Here is a 15,837-nt window from a genome sequence, read left to right on the forward strand (position 1 = left end):
ATAAAATGAATAAGAGTCCGTGTCATACAGTTACTAGTATAACAGGAGAGATTAAACAATTCAGCAAGCTGGAGTACATGATGGAATCTGATAAACATCATGTAAGAGGAACAAAGACCCATGGAAGTTCAGAAATAGGTATTTTTTTTTAAGTTTGAGTTAACTTAGGAGATAGTTCTTGGAAAGGCACAACTGAACTCAACTTTGAAGTAAGCGTTAGAGAATGAGTAAGTTTTAGATAGGCGGAAATGGGTAGAAAGATAGTTCAGTGCCAGGTGCAGCCAAGAGGTGAGTTATCAATACAGGTAAATACAAAGGAGCAGCCCACACTAGCTAGCCTCCTAAATTATTTAAGGCTCATATTACGGTTATCCATCTGGGAGGCAGGTTTGAGACAGCACCATTATGACAAAGTTCCAGTCTGGATCTTTGGAGCTACTCAATCCTATCCGTAACCCATTCTCTCTGTTATGATGTCCCTCTAATGTACTTTCCAATCCTCAGCCTTCCATCATCAGGCCTGGGAATCACACTCCCCACCTTAGATGCCAATCCCCATAGCTTATTAGATTGCTATTCTCTCATCTCTTATGTAATTCAACTCTACCCTTTCATCAACATTCTTCTCCATCTCTTCCCTAGCCCACTAAATTCCTTTCCAGAGTCAATACAATTTCCTTAAATTCTGAATCTTTTCCTTGAACACTTCCTCTACCTCAGCTTAACTGAATTCTAGCTTTTTATTGACTACAAGGTTTTTAAGACCCTCTCAAGAAGATTCTTCTCCCACTTACAAAACCAGGAGTAGGGATTAACAATGTCCTCCCCCTACCGGCACTTCCAATTAATATTCTATCTTTATTGCATTAATTCCTCCTTCAAAATTCCCATAAATTGGATATATTACCTCACCCATATTTGTGGATGTACTAACCCAAGACCCTCTCCAACATTCCTAGAATACTTAATTCATGGTTTTCCTCTCTATCATTAAAATCTACCATCATTCTGCAGCTCTAAAACTTCCATAAGTCAACTCACTTAATACAATGGACTCACCTTAATTTATGCTACTCCAACAAACTTCTTCCACACATCCCCATTTCAGCAACATACATTCATGAATGGATTTAAGCAACAGTGTCACACTTCTCAAGTTCTCAAGTGTGAACCTCTCATTCTATAATATACTATGCTTTGATCTTTCCATTCCCTCACTCAGATTGAATCCATTTTTTGCCCCCACATTTTGTCATACCCTATAACCGTAAGTAAACTAAATTCTTTTTTCCCCCAAAATTCTTGCTCCTGGACCGCTTAGCACTGCTGAATGAAATCACATAACTGTAGTCTGCAACTACTACCGCTACAAACTCACATTTCTCTTAACCAAGGCTTTCAAAATTACTTCACAGTTCTTTTCTGCATCCCTAATTGACCTCCTACTCTATTCTGAGCTTCCAATACTACTCGAACATCCCTCTTTCTCAAAAGATGATCTTGCCTCCTACTTCACTTAAAAGCCATGATTGCAACATCCTTGTCAAAATTTATCTATATCTTTATCCATCTTCCCTCCTTTCTGTACAGCTCAAAGAACTGTCCTTTGATTCCATGCTCTCCCATTTCTTCTGGGACCTCAACCCATGAGTTATCTCTTACCTGGTATCTCTCTCTCTCCACTGACCCCTTTTGTACTCCCCACCAACCTGATTTAAGTCTTTGATAGTGTTAAAAAAAAAAAAAACACTTCCTTTCTACCTAATTTCCTACTCAAGCTTGTTCTAGAAATCTCCCTTCTTTCACATCTCATTTTCCCTGTTTCCTCACCGCCACTCATTTGTTTAGCCTCTTGAAATGTGGCTCTTGTGACCTGCTAATTGCCAAACCCAGCACTCTCATACTACTTTAACTCTCTGATTTACATTGCCCTTCACTCTCTTCCCTTGCTTCATAAACCTATCCCACTCCTAATCTGCCTATATAACTGCTTACCAACATCTCTTCCTCCCTCCTCTGAAATCAAATGTATGTGACTCAAGACTTTTCTCACTCAACACTCCTTCCATGGGTAATTCCATTCATTCCAATGGCTTCAGCTAACATCTCTGCAAATAATGTAGTTTTATCATTATTAATTGTAGATTCTGGTTTTGAACTGCAATTATGATTCATTACATGTACAATGCAAAATATGCATCTCCTGGGCCTAGCGAGAAAAGAAAGCTGTATCAGCATGGGACACTAGACCCTCAAGTTGAAAGCTGGGGAGGAGGGAAGAGTTTCAGAATCAAGCAAGTGTGAGAAACACTGCCAGCTCAGTCACTGTCTTGGAGAGGCATAACATACAGCAGGACAGCAAAGGCTCTGAAAAATCCTGCAATAAATAAAATTTTTTCTTTTCTTTTGCTGAGGAAGATTCACCCTGAGGTAACATCTGTGCCAATCCTCCTCTATTTTGTATGTGAGTCACTGCCACAGCATGGCCGCAGAGGAGTGGTGTAGGTCTGCCTCTGGGAACCTAACCCAGGCCACCAAAGCACAGCGTGCCAAACTTAGCCACCAGGCGGGCCGAATAAAATTTTCTTACAACTACAGTTGTCACATTTATTTATCCACAGAACCTTCTTTTTTCCAAGTAAGGTTCACTAACACCCTGTGACAGTAAAAGAGGTTAAAATTCTAAATTTTGTAATCAGAAAGACCCAGATTTTGGATTCTGGCTCTGTTTCTCACTTGCTATTGCTAACAGTTGCTTGCCCTTCCTAAATCCCAGTTTCCTCAGCTGTAAATCAGAAATAATGATAACCACCTCATTAGGTTTTTGAAGGAATGAAAGTTTGTAAAATTCTTAGCACACTGCTTAGTACCTAAGTACTCAAAAAACACATGGATCCTTAACTGCAAATGAGAGTGAACAGAGATCTCCAAGGATGTTGCGTAAAGCAACCAGTTGAAAGCCTGAAATTTATTTGAACTTTCCTGTTTTAATTCAAAACTTCATTTGAAAATTATGCTCTATGACTGTAATCTATCTGTCATAATTTTGTTGTTGTCAAATGTTTCTAGTAGTCATTCCCCCTCGAATGATCCATGCATTTAAATATTATTTCACTCAACTGTTAGATGACCTGTTTCCGGTGCCAATAAATTTTTTATCTGTACCTCCATCTAATTTACTGCTTTTAATATGTTGTGAACTTGGAAATGTGATATTCATACTTATTGGGGTTATATAAATAATTTAAAAATACAGATTCACTATACTCTGAAGAAAGGCCTGAGAATCTTCTCAAGACTGAACTTTAGCATACAGGCTTTCTCATTTCTCCTCTCACTGTTCACAGGCATTTTGTGCTTAAGTCCTGATTCATGGCCGCATTCCAGGAAAGCAGGATAATCAGAGTTTTTGTGGTTCTTCTACTTATGGAATTTTTCTTTTAATTTTAAAATATTTATTAATTCATTTAAAAACAATAAACACGTTGCATGTTAACATAAAATATTTTTGTGAAAGATAACTATATTTTCAAAAAAAATACAAAGAATGCCCTTATTTTACCGATTTGTAAATCTCTTTAATGTCTGGCTTAAGAAAAGACAGTTGATTTTCCCTATCTGCTTCTGCATTCAGTTTGTTGTGGCACCCATCACATAGCCTGTGGAAAACTCTATTGGACACGTGGGATAATAAGAGGAAAAGGCAAAGAATGTCTTAAAATTAGGAAAATAGTTTTGACCCTTCAGACACAAAAGGGTCTCAGCGAACCCAGGTGTCCTCAGACCTTGAGAACCAGCGCCTAAAGCAAACACAGCCAGTCGGGAAGCCAGCCCACTCCTACAGTTATCAGTTATGTGAGTCCACAAATACCTGTTTTGTGTTTAGCTTAAACCAGCTGGAATTGGGTTTCTGCTACTTGAAAATAAGAGTTCTGAGCAATACACTTGTAACTCTTCACAGTTCCTCCTCGTTCAGGAGAAAGTGTAGGGAAACCCAGCACAGCCTCACGGAGAGACTTCCAGACTTCCTGTCTTGTTTTCTCTGTCTACTGCTATCCACCTTCCTTCTACCTCTAATTCAGAATTCTTCCTGGTTCATTAATCAAATTCCTTCTTTGCGTACTTGTGAAATTCTGATGACCACAAATGTCACTTCCAGTCATTTGAGTCTCAGGTAGCAACCATCCCCAATAAAATGACAACTGCATGCATTTACGTGTCACACAGAATCCAGAACCCCTGCAAACAGCAACTGATCATTTGTTTTATTTCTGAGAATTTACGTGAGAAAATTATACACTATTTAAAAAACTCATTCTTAAAAAATCAATGTTCATTTCTTAAAACCAGATAAATACTGAGTACAGCTGGGTATTACTAGATGTGAGAGCAGTTTTTATTATACATTAACAATTACTTTTCAAAAAGGACAGCTCTGAAAGGGAAGTCATCAGAAAAACAAAATCCTCTCCAGAGGGATAACTAACAGAAACATCACTGTCTTTTAAGGATTAAGTTTTATTCTCAAAATTTACTTCCCACAACTACTTGCATCAAATTAACTGTAATAAATAAATAAGTCTAAGTGTAACCAGGTAAAAGGGATGGGACTTGCTGAAGAACAAGGCTAATATTTTGCCCTTCCTCCCCACAAAAAATGTATTAAACCAAGATGAAATGCATTTATTGAAAAAAGCTGTGCATCTTAAACTGAAGTATGATTACCCCTAAAGTTCTGTGTCAAAAAGCACACAAATGACACCAGATAAACATTGTGCATTTTCCTAATGTCTCGATTTTACTTGAAGGTTTTAGGGGAGAAAATAGGCATATTAAAACAAACAGTGATCTACTGGAGGCGTATCCATACATATGTGTGGATAGAGAGAGAGAGGGAGTATATTCACATACTTTCAAAGGCAAAGACTATCGCTAGAATATAGACACACACACAAAGGATAACACTGGCTGCTTAGGAAAAGGAATTTCACGCTTTCAACGGCTTCAGGCAATGTCCCGGAGATCCGTGTTCACTCTCCTTTATGGATAAGGTCGAAAAAAGTTTGAGATGCACTGCTCCAGGGCACGCCTAAATAAATTTGGAATTGTTAACACTGTGTCTGCAAAAATAAACGGTACAATGAAAAATGAGAAAACGAAATAACTAACGAGCGTTAGTTTGTGTAGGAGATGGTGAGCTTATTACGGAGAGTCCTCTCCTCCGCTGCTACGTCCACAGCACTCAGCGCAAGGACCTGGGGTACCCTTAAGGGCTGAGATCTTTAACAGAAACTTGTTGATGGGAGGAGCTTCACCGCCTGTCTTAAGTGTTTCCAAGACGTAGTACTCGAAACCGAAGGTGGTCAATCAAACCGTAAAGCAATGTCAAAACAAAAACATGCTGAGAATAAAAACACAACGAAAGCACGGCTTCAAATCCTTTGTTCGACTTTCCGATCGCTTTTGGAAGAAGCAGGAGGGGGCTGGAAAAGAACACTGTTGCTCAGGGGGCCCGCTCGGAGGAAGGAGCCCAGGGGCAGCATCCGTCAGCGGAGCGAAGTGTCAATTAGCAAGCCCCGCCTACCCTTCTCGGCAGCCGCTTCTCCCGGCCCGGAGAGAACCAAGGGGACCGAGGAACGCAGGGTCGGGCGCCGGGAAGCTGGAAAAGCACCGGCAACGTCGGGGGCAGACGAGGAGGGCGTGGCAGGAGGGCGCAGCCAGCGGGGGCATCGCTGGGCCGAGGAGCCTCCCGCAGGGCGATCGCGGCAGGAGGGAGGGATGGAGGCTGCCGAGCGCAGAGCGCCGAGGCTCCGATGACAGCTCGGGCCCGGCACCGGCTCGCAGGGGCGGCGACCCGGAGGCTTCCATTGTGCGCGCCCTCCGCCCTCCGCGCCCGAGCCCCCGCCGAGCCCCCGCCGCCCGGGCCCAGCCCCCGCCGCCCGCCTCCCGTCCGCCCCAGACAAGCGACAATACGCGCAGCCCTCCTCCGCCCCTTCCTCACCGGATGAAGAGCGCCGGCGCCCGGCCTTCCCCTTGTCCATCTTCTCCTCCTCCTGCTGGACTCGCAGTTGCCGTCGCTGTCACCTCAAGACCCCTCAGGCGGGGGCCGGAGGGGGAGGGGAAAGAAAAGAGCCAGGAAAGTGGGGCCCGCGCTTGCGCAAAAGCGGCGCCGGCCCTCCGACCGGAAGTCGGCGCCCCGCCCACCTCCGCCCGGAAGTCAGTTCCTGGGACCGCTGTTGTCAGCGGGTACCCCTCCGGGAGGGTGTTCAGTGCGCGTTTCTCGTCAGCTCTGCCCGCGTGGGAGCGTGGGGCTGGGGCGAGGTTACACCCCAGATCGTCAAGGGCTTTGTGGGCTTTGAAGACACGGTTGACTAAAAATTAAAGAAGGGAAACGAGGAATTCCTCCAGTTTACTGTGTCCTGCCGGGCGGCCCCGGAAATAGAATAAAACGTTACTCCTGTTGCAGTATTATTTTCCGCACGGTCTCGCCTATGTGTTTACCCTCGAGGAGCTTCCTCAAATTCAGAAACAAGATTTTCAGACGGAAAAATCACCCAGTAGCCTAGCTATAGGTGGAGGCAGTTGGAGTGGAAATAAATTAGGTCAGCTGAGGAAAAAATGTCCTTCTAATAGAGGATCTCTTTTTCAAGTTCAAACTCGACATTTTTAAAGACCTGGGGAAAAAAAGAAAAAAAGCTGGACCTCAATTTTGTAAAACATGAAATGCTGAAATGGTGAGAGAAAGTGGGTGGCTGTAGCTGGAATTCGTCCGACTCACTTATATTGCAATTCTTGAGGGATCATTCCTGTCCTCAGTGAATTCAACGTCTGGTACTTTTAGACTGATTATTTTTTAGTCCTTTCAAAGGGCCCATCGGTCCAGAAAATTGTCCTGTTTCATTAGCCACAGTAGACATATCGGAATAAATTTTTTTACGGTGTCAGCTTTAATCACAATAAGTTTAACAAAATTCAGCAGAGCGCTCTTGTCAAGGCGAAATGATACTGGAGTGTTCCAAGCTGGAAGGGAGGATGCTCGAGCTGAACCTGCGCGCCGCCCCCTTTCACCAGGGCCAATAAAGGGACCTGCACGCCTCACCGCCAGAGCCCGGTCTCGGGCTTCTTGAGCCGTGCGTCTTAATTACTGCTGAGAGGCGGGTGCTGGGGTAGGGGGAAAGCTCCAGGTGGGGGCCCTATGGGGCTGGGGGTGTGGCTTTCAGGGCAGAATCGGCTGGAATACTTCAGGGCTTGCTGAGATTGAAATGCACTGCAAGGGTTTCGTTTAGAGGCCCTGGTTTATTTCTGTTTAACAAATAGAAACGCTGCTTACTGGAAAATATCTGAATTTTAAGTTTCTTCGAAAATCAACTTTTTTAATTGAATGATTTAACTAACTCAAGAGTCAAACAGGCTTAATTCGTTAGCCGATATTATAGGAAACAAATTGACTGCAAAAGATGGAAGTTGAGCTGACAGATGGGAACGTGAAAAAGGAGAGCGTAAGTAGGCCTAATCAATTTCCGCCCGAACTGGCAGCTTCTGTCAAAGTAAGTGGTTTTAAAGCTTAGCAGTAAGAAGTTAATTTATGAGTAATGAAATTATAAGAAGTTAATCAAATTATTCAGCTTACGAATGTATCATTTAAACTTGTCATTGAACCAAATATAGCATTTCTGCAAATAAAGACTTAGTGAGCCAGTTTGTTTCTTCGAATTGGAGCTTGTTTTGAATAACATATTTGAAGATAAATGACCTTTAAGCTCAAGAATTTCAAATTTGCTTTTTTTAACCAGTATTTTTGTTGTTTTAGCTTTTACAGTCTCTAGTACATGGTTGACTGTATTGCAAACTAAAGGACTAAAGAAGTTCAGTTTCTACTTTTTGCTTTGTTTTGTTTTGGGGTTTTTGGAGTTTTTTTTAGAGCTTTTATGTTTCCTTCTTCTCCCCAAAGCCCCCCGATACATAGTTGTGTATTTTTCAGTTGTGGGTCCTTCCAGTTGTGGCATGCAGGACGCCGCCTCAGCATGGCCTGATGAGCAGGGCCGTGTCAGTGCTCAGGATCCGACCCTGGGAAACCCTGGGCCGCCGGAGCAGAGCCTCAAACTCAGCCACTCAGCCACAGGGCCGGCCCCAGTTTCTACTTTTGAGGCAGTCATTTAACAACTTCACTTTGCCTTTTATGAAAGACTAATTAAATGATCTTTTCTTTTATAGTGTTTTATGATGTTTAGGTGAAAGCTTCCTTACTTAAAAAATAAGAAAGACCAAAAACAAGTGAATGACTTTCTTGGTTTGTTTGGGAATAATGTCATTTCTTTTACGTACATTTAGCTCACAGTGTATAGAGCCTTTTAAATTAAAATCATTTAAGATTAGAAATTCATCAACCTAGTATTTTATAAGAAGAGGAGAGGATGGACTGGTTTGATTTTAATGGGTATGGTTCTTTATTAAATGTTAAAAGTAGGTATGAAGCGTTTAAATTAGGTATTTATTGTATTTTGTTTTAAGCAGTGGATATGGTCTTCATAGTTTCAAGACATAGTGGCAGTGTGAAATTGATCAACCCTTTGTTTTACCCCTGGATTAACTATTTCTTCGAAGAGAGCTTAATGAATCTACAAAAGGCCCTTTCTCATCACAAGTGAATTAATTTTAAGTACAGTATGAATGTATATAGGTTTGGATGGGCACTGGGGACATCTTCACTTCCTGAACTGTTTTAAAAATTAAAATGAACAATCTGGAATTGCTTACCGTGGGTTCCAGGAAAGCCTAGATCTTGCACAGATATTTGGAGCACTGTGTCATGTTGCTCTTCACCTCATCTTCCTTAGTAGTTGATTCTTGTCTTTAAAATACCGGGACTTCTTATGTCAAGAGCCACATAGAAAGTAACATGGGATTCATAAAAAGACAGGTATAGGTTGTTTGGATTTAAAAGTATCTTCCTTTTTAAGACAATCAGCAATTGTGATTGCTCTATAATGAAATAGCCTGTTCTCAGAAGTTATGAAAACCTGCATTCCTAGGAGATTCTATTGCATGCTGAAATTTGGGAAACCCAAGATTTTGAAATAGCTGATGCTTTTCATTAGTCTCTAATATCTTATTTTCTATGTGCCTTTGCCTCAAGTGGATTAAATTCAGCTTTAGTCTTTCCTAGGGAGAGGCAGGCAAAGGGAAGGGATCCTATTTAGTTTGCTCTTTTTTGAAACTTTTACATATATAATTTCTTTTTTTCTTTTTTGAGGAGGCAGGGGTGAGGAAGGCTGGCCCTGAGCCAACTTCTGTGCCAGTCCCCCTCTATTTTGTGTGTGGGTCGGTGCCACAGCATGGCTTGATGAGCGGCATAGGTCCCTGCAGGATCCAAACACAAAAACCAGGGCCACCAAAGCGGAGTGTGGGAACTTAACCACTATGCCACTGGGCTGGCCCCTACGTATATCATTTCATAAGCTTTATCACTTTCTACTATTTTCTACAATTTACTAAATGGAATTGTATGCAGGCATAATTATTTTTCTAAAAAGAAAAGCTCATAATTGCATTCATGTTGGAAAAATAAAAATACTCCTACTTTTGCACCAAAACAGTAACTCCTTTCTTTTTTTTTTCCAAAAGATTGGCACCTGAGCTAACGAGTGTTGCCAGTCTTTTTTTTTTTTTTCTGCTTTTTCTCCAAAAATCCCCCAGTACATAGTTATATGTTTTAGTTGTGGGTCCTTCTAGTTGTGTACTCTTTTCTTAAAATATGTTTTCCAGGGGTTTGTTTTGTTTTGTTTTTCTAAATAAATAAATAAAAACATGTTCATTGTAAAGAAAAATTTCTTTAGATATTTTTAAATTTTCTGAGTGAAGCATCTTTCATTCTGTGCTTCTTCATGGCATAGGATATTCAAAAGGACCTCTTTCTCAAATATACCAAAGGACTGTAATTACTGTAATAGAATTTTACTGTAACCAGGGGTTAGCCCCTAACTTCTTAGGTTGTAAAACTGTATTTTCATAAAAGCTTACTAATCATCTGTGAAGAATGTAAAATATTGTTAAATATAACCGCTTATGATCCTTGAGGGAAAAGGAGTTCCTTAAAACTCAAATAAGCTAATTAAAATTATTTGTATCCATGATTCTATTGCCCCAGCCACTGTTTTCTTGTCAAATTCATAGAGACGGAGTATGGACTGGTTTGCCAGGGGCAGGGGGGACGGGGAGATGAAGAGTTATTGCTTAATGGGTACAAAGGTACAGTTTTGCAAGATGAAAAATGTTCTATGGATGAATGGCAGTAATGGTTGCACAACGACGTGAATGCATTTAATGCCGCTGAACTGCACCCCCAAAAATGGTTCAACTGGTAAGTGTTGGTATATTTTACCACAATTTTTTAAAAATAATTCATTAAAAATAATAATAGCCACACCTAGAGCAAAACATAACAAATGTATCACCACGTAATCCAGGTTACTAGAAGGATCTAGTTTGAAATTCTAATGAATGATTACATACTATTCTCCTTTTTATTTAATTTCATTCAATGTGAAATGACTAGACTACTTAATATGGGAAACTAAGTGTCTAACAAATACCCTCACTAAATTTTTGGTAAATGAATGAAATAAGCAGTCAAATAGTATGCATTTTTAAGATCTCTGGTAAAAGTGAATCTTCTCTCACGCTCCTAGAGCTGCCTGAGTTATTTTGGGCATGTCGCTTTACCTTTGAAAGCCTCACTTCTGTATACAGTAAACATATTAGCTAAGAATATCAACAACATCCTTTGGAGCTCTGACAGTCTTATTCTTGAAGCTAAGCTATCTTATTCTAACCCATTCTTTAGAAAACTAACCATATAAAACAGTTTCTCTCCTTCTTTATTTTATTTTTAATATTATTATTATTTTAGGAAGATTAGCCCTGAGTTAACATCTGCCCCCAATCCTCCTCTTTTTGCTAGGGAAGACTGGCCCTGAGCCAACATCTGTGCCCATATTCCTCTGCTTTATATGTGGGACGCCTGCCACAGTGGTGGCTTGACAAGGGGAGCATAGGTCAGCACCTAAGATCTGAACTGGCAAACCCCGGGCCGCCAAAGTGGAAGCTTAACCGCTGTGCTGCCAGGCTGGCCCTCCCCTTCTTTATTTTAATAGACCATCTTTATTTGCAAAAGAGAAAATATATATAGATGCATAGGATATTCTCTAAGAATAATTCATAAATCAACAGTCATTAGCTTTAGAATTATAGAAGAAGCCTCTATAATTTTTCAAATCTTTGTGTGCATCTTTCTCCTGTGTATACAGCTAGAGGACTTTTGCTCTTTGCCTCCTTCTGCCCTTAGCAAAAATTGTAAAATTCTAATAACAATATTTAAGTGCCCACTATTCACTAGGCACTATTCCAAGAACTAGAGATACAGTAGTGCAAAAAACAAAGTCCTTGTCCCTGTTCTCATGGAACTTACATTCTAATAGGGGGAAAAAGACAATAAGCCAGTGTATATCAGTTGGTAATAAGAGTTGAAAAGAAAAGAAAGAGAGAGAGAGAGAGAAAGAAAGACAGGTTTTTATTCTAAGTGAGAGGGGAGACCACTGAGAATTTTGAACAGGGGTATGACATCCAATTTTTTCCAATTTTGAGAAAATCATTCTAGCTGTGTAATCAGGAAGTTAGGCAAAGAAAGGGGTACTGAGGATCTTGTAGAAAAACTAACATTACCTGTTGAGTGTTTTGCAGACAGAAAGTTTCAGGAAGAGCCTAACCACAGAAGCTTCCCACAAGCAAGCTAGCTGAAGCCAGTGCTAGCTGCCTCAAACTGCTCTAAAATGAACTGAGGTGAACTGTTCCCATCATAATCTAATCAACATTTTAAGTTCTCCTCCTCTGAGAGAGACCAAGCTGCCATTTTCCCATCATATGATGTATGTAATAGTATGTATACGTGCCATGCGTGTGCCATGGGAGAACACAGTATACAAATTAACCATGATCTTCTGCCATTGGCAGTGTAAAGTCCCTACTGGCATTGTGTTCAGAGATGCTGCTTTGGGAGATAGCCCCAGTGCTCTCCATGGCTTGTGCAAGTAACAGACCTTTCTTCTACTTCTGCCTTGGTTGTGCTTTTTGGCTCCGAACTCACTGACAGATGGACCCCTTGAGTTCAGTTGCAGCTGTTATGTGGAAAACACTGCAGGGACATAAGAGCTTATGCAAAGAGCTTAGATAGGAAACCTAATAATGAAGACGAGAGTTGATGGCGACTTGGACTAGGGTGCTAGAGGTGGAGGGATGATAAGTGATTAGATTACAGATATATTTCAAATAGCAGAGCTCAGAGATTTTCTGATTGATTGTGCACTGTGAAAGAGGGAAGGGAAGTTTGTGGCATGAGCAACTGAAAGAATGGAGTTGCCATTTACTAAGATAGGAAAGACTGGAGGGAGAGTAGATTGAAGAGGGTGTTTTGGACATGTTAAGTTTGATTTGGCTATGTCACTCCCAAGTAAATACATCAAGTAGACAGTTGGATATGAATTCAAGGGAGAGTTACAGGTTGGAGTCTATTAGCCAAGCAAAATGTGCATACTAAATTCTAAAGAATTGTCTACCTTTTCATTCTACAAGATACTCATCACCTTGCTGCTGCTCACCTCCACCTGTCCTTCATACATCTTTGTGCCATTTTGGTTTTCCAGTTTACAAACTCGCATTCTTTTGGCCAAAGAATTGTCTCTCAAAATAGGTACACAACCTCTTAAAGGTGAAAAAGGGTAATTGAATGCTGTATAATGTGTGCTATTAGAAAATACTGATTTTGTTTACTCTCTGATTGAAAGAAAAGTTAAATAGCTAGCAATGTTCTTTTGTTTAGTTCTTTGAGTTTTAAATATTCTGTATCTCCATTTTAGTGCAGAAAAGGGCAGTTTTCACCACAGCACCTGAATAAACAAAGTATTTTTAGATCTGAGAGATTACTGCTTTTCTGTGCAAACCTCCTCATCCATGCCAAAATATGTAATAGACCCTCCTTTTTAGAGAGCAATTTGGCAATATCTGGCTAAATGAAAGGAGCTGGTGTGACCTTTGTTTAACCATTTAATTACTTCCCACTTCTAGGTGTATTACCTAGGGAAACTCTTGATATGTGCACAAAAATTAGCTATAACAATATTCTTTGCAGCTTTGTTTATCATAATGGAAAATCGGAGCAACCTAAATATTCTACAACAGGAAAATGGTTAAACAAACTATGGCATAGTCAAGCAATGGAACACTCCAAACCGAGAAAATGAATGACCTAGAACTACATTTACTGATGTGGATAAACATCACAATGTTGAGTGAATAAGCAAGGCTGGACAAGAGATGTAAATATTTTTTTATTTCACATTTCTCAGAATGGAAGATCATCCTATCTAATTTCACAAAAGCTTCCATGTGTGAGACACCCTGTAAGAGTTTTTACCTACATTAATTTAATTCTCACAATAACCTTGTTAAGTAAATTATGTTATCCTTGTTTTACACTTATTCATTCAAAAAATATTTATATAATATGTGCCAGACACTGTTGTAAGTACTGAAGACAAGCACTTAATTAAACACAGTTCCTTTTCTCAGAAAGCAGCCTGCCTTCCTGGGCTGGTTATCGTAGATAAGGGGTTCACTTCCTGGGCAAGTTGCTGCAGGTTGTGGGTCAAAGTTTTATTTTCATATATAGTCTGGCTGTTGTTGCTTAGTATATTCAATCCCTCACTACTTTTCATCACTCACAATTATTTTCAGTTAAAGTCTTTAGGTTAAAAGATTAATGTCTCCATGAAGTGCTTAATTTAGGATGATTTGCCAAAGAAAGAATTTAGCAAAGCAAAAATTTTATTTTATTTTTTCTAGTGCTGATACGTAATTGCTTTTTACTTTCAGTGGCTACCAGTGACTCAGGAGCTGAGCTTCCAAAAATTCATTGAACAATCTGACTTGCTGGAAGAATTTAAATATGACTTCAATGAGAAAGCTGAATTGAGACACACTGAGACACAAAGCCCTTTTGTCTTTAACTATTATGAAAATGTCCTTGAGAGGAATAGCAAGCGCTACCAGGCCCTCGGCCGTTTGCTTGAACAATACATTTATGAGCTTTTGGAGAAACTGTGCAAATTACAAAAGGTGTATATCCCACAAGAGGTTGATAAGGAACCAAGAAGCTTCTTTTTCATGAGTGAGGGAGCATTAACAAATCATCATTCTGTTGTTCTCGTCCTTCTTCAAGACCAAGGGGTCTTTCGAGCTGGTCAATGGAGTCAGCAGGCAATAATACATCATGGTCTCCACCACGGAAGTCAGATCCCGTGTATTCAAATGGCATTGCAGGCACATTATGATGTAATTGTGCTAAACCCCAATGACAATTTTGTGGACCTAAAGATGGAAAAAGAGTGGAAAAGCCTTTTAAAACAAAGCATTGAGTCTCCCTCCCTAAAAATGGCTCAGGCAGAGAGCTTCTTATCTTTCCAGCACCCTCTCCAAGGCCTTCCAAAAAGATGCAGCCACACTCCTGAAGAACACGTGGCTTACGTGTGGGATCACTTCATTTCGAGGACTGAAGGCAAGAATGTTGCCTTCATCGTGCATGGTTATGGAGGCTTGGTTTTTATGGACTTGCTTGTTCGTAGAAAGTGGGAAGTGATGAGCAAAGTATATGCCGTTGCCCTTATTGACTCGGACCACCACGTGGGACACCAGCTGGGAAGTGATGGACAGTTATTAGCATGGATAAAGCACCACTGCCGTGAATGGGTGACAAGCCCTAAGCCTTTGGATAAACTTGCAGCTACTGTTTTGAAAAAGGAGTTTCCTGTGGTTTCTGCCGGTACAGAAAAACACAGCTTAGCCCCTTCCTCTAGCCTTCAGTCAATTTTTAAATACTTTAAAAAAGCTTTGAAAGCCAAAACGACTATTACTTTCTCTCAAGTGCCAATAGAAACTAGAAGCTCCACAAAAAGAAAGCAAAGTGCTTAATTTACTTTTTGGTCATCTAAGATTTTTTTGTCCACTGAAACTTTGCTAACGAAGATGGTAGAAGGAAAAGAACACTTACAGCTCATATACAGTGTATGTTCTGGTTTAAGGCTTGATTTGTTACTTTTCTAAAAAAATGAATATGTTCTCCTTTGTAGCCTCTTGACAAAGCAGGAAGTCAGTCAGTACCATCATTAATATTTCACAGTATTAGTCAAGTTAGAGGATCTCTCTTTTGAAAAGCTACATTTTTATGGTTTAGTAGAATGACACCAAAGCTGCAACTAATACAAATTAAATATTGCCTTTGATTTTTATGTTATTAATGCCATATTAAAATTCCAAGTGAACATATAAATATCATGAGCAACTCCATTCTTTGTATGTTTGTGTTCTTTTGTTTTAATAGGTTGATCTTGTGTGTGTGTGTTTACTCATACTTTCAGTAAATATTTGAGTGTCCTTTATGTGCCAGTCAATACTAGGTATTGGGGACGCTGGCAAACAAGGCCAACATAGCCTTTGTCTTTGCAGAATTCACGATAAACAACACATTGCAAGTGTGAAAAGAGTTAAGAAATAAAGGGTGTGTAGGGGAGGAAGACATTTCCTCTACCCTCTCTGGGTTCTTCTGGCCGGAGAACGAATTAAATTCACATGAGGCAGAATAGCAGGAGAAAATTAAACAAAGCTTTATAACATGTATACATGGGAGAGGCTCAGGCAAGCTGAGCAACTCGCCAAAATGGCTGAAGCCCCCGCCTTAAATATCATATTCAGCTAAAGACAAAGGAGGATGTTGGGGTTGGGGGGAGT

General features: G+C 40.3%; 2 protein-coding genes across 10 annotated transcripts in view; one reads left to right on the forward strand and one right to left on the reverse strand.

The window, feature by feature from the left end:
• The window catches only part of SENP7 (SUMO specific peptidase 7), a 140,794-nt gene extending 134,595 nt beyond the window's left edge, over positions 1-6,199 (reverse strand). For 3 of the 8 annotated variants that reach the window (XM_046659231.1, XM_046659230.1, XM_046659226.1), the window contains exon 1: positions 6,002-6,196. In XM_046659231.1, the coding sequence (XP_046515187.1) occupies positions 6,002-6,041 (40 nt within the window). In that variant the 5' untranslated portion in view covers positions 6,042-6,196. Of the gene's footprint in view, positions 1-6,001 lie in introns of all 8 variants that reach the window. The other 5 variants (XM_046659227.1, XM_046659225.1, XM_046659232.1 and 2 more) reach the window with 3 other exon arrangements.
• A 1,038-nt stretch (positions 6,200-7,237) lies between these two features.
• LOC124238330 (putative protein FAM172B) lies at positions 7,238-15,359 on the forward strand. 2 transcript variants are annotated; one of them, XM_046659148.1, is made up of 2 exons: positions 7,238-7,547; positions 13,927-15,359. In XM_046659148.1, the coding sequence occupies exons 1-2, from the start codon at positions 7,458-7,460 to the stop codon at positions 15,019-15,021; spliced, it is 1,185 nt and encodes a 394-aa protein (XP_046515104.1). In that variant the 5' UTR covers positions 7,238-7,457; the 3' UTR covers positions 15,022-15,359. The 2 variants fall into 2 exon arrangements, with proteins under 2 accessions (XP_046515104.1, XP_046515105.1); XM_046659149.1 differs by lacking the exon at positions 7,238-7,547 and adding an exon at positions 9,837-10,360.
• The last annotated feature ends 478 nt before the right edge of the window (positions 15,360-15,837 follow it).

The sequence above is a fragment of the Equus quagga genome, chromosome 4 (assembly GCF_021613505.1).
Source record: "Equus quagga isolate Etosha38 chromosome 4, UCLA_HA_Equagga_1.0, whole genome shotgun sequence".
Classification (NCBI taxonomy): domain Eukaryota; kingdom Metazoa; phylum Chordata; class Mammalia; order Perissodactyla; family Equidae; genus Equus; species Equus quagga.

What these genes read in the sequence shown, in the direction of transcription:
- LOC124238330 (XM_046659148.1), top strand. Translation starts at nt 7,458, where the DNA reads ATGGAAGTTGAGCTGACAGATGGGAACGTGAAAAAGGAGAGCGTAAGT. An exon ending in AACTGGCAGCTTCTGTCAAA is followed by an intron (nt 7,548 to 13,926) that starts GTAAGTGGTTTT and finishes TTTTACTTTCAG; the next exon opens with TGGCTACCAGTGACTCAGGA.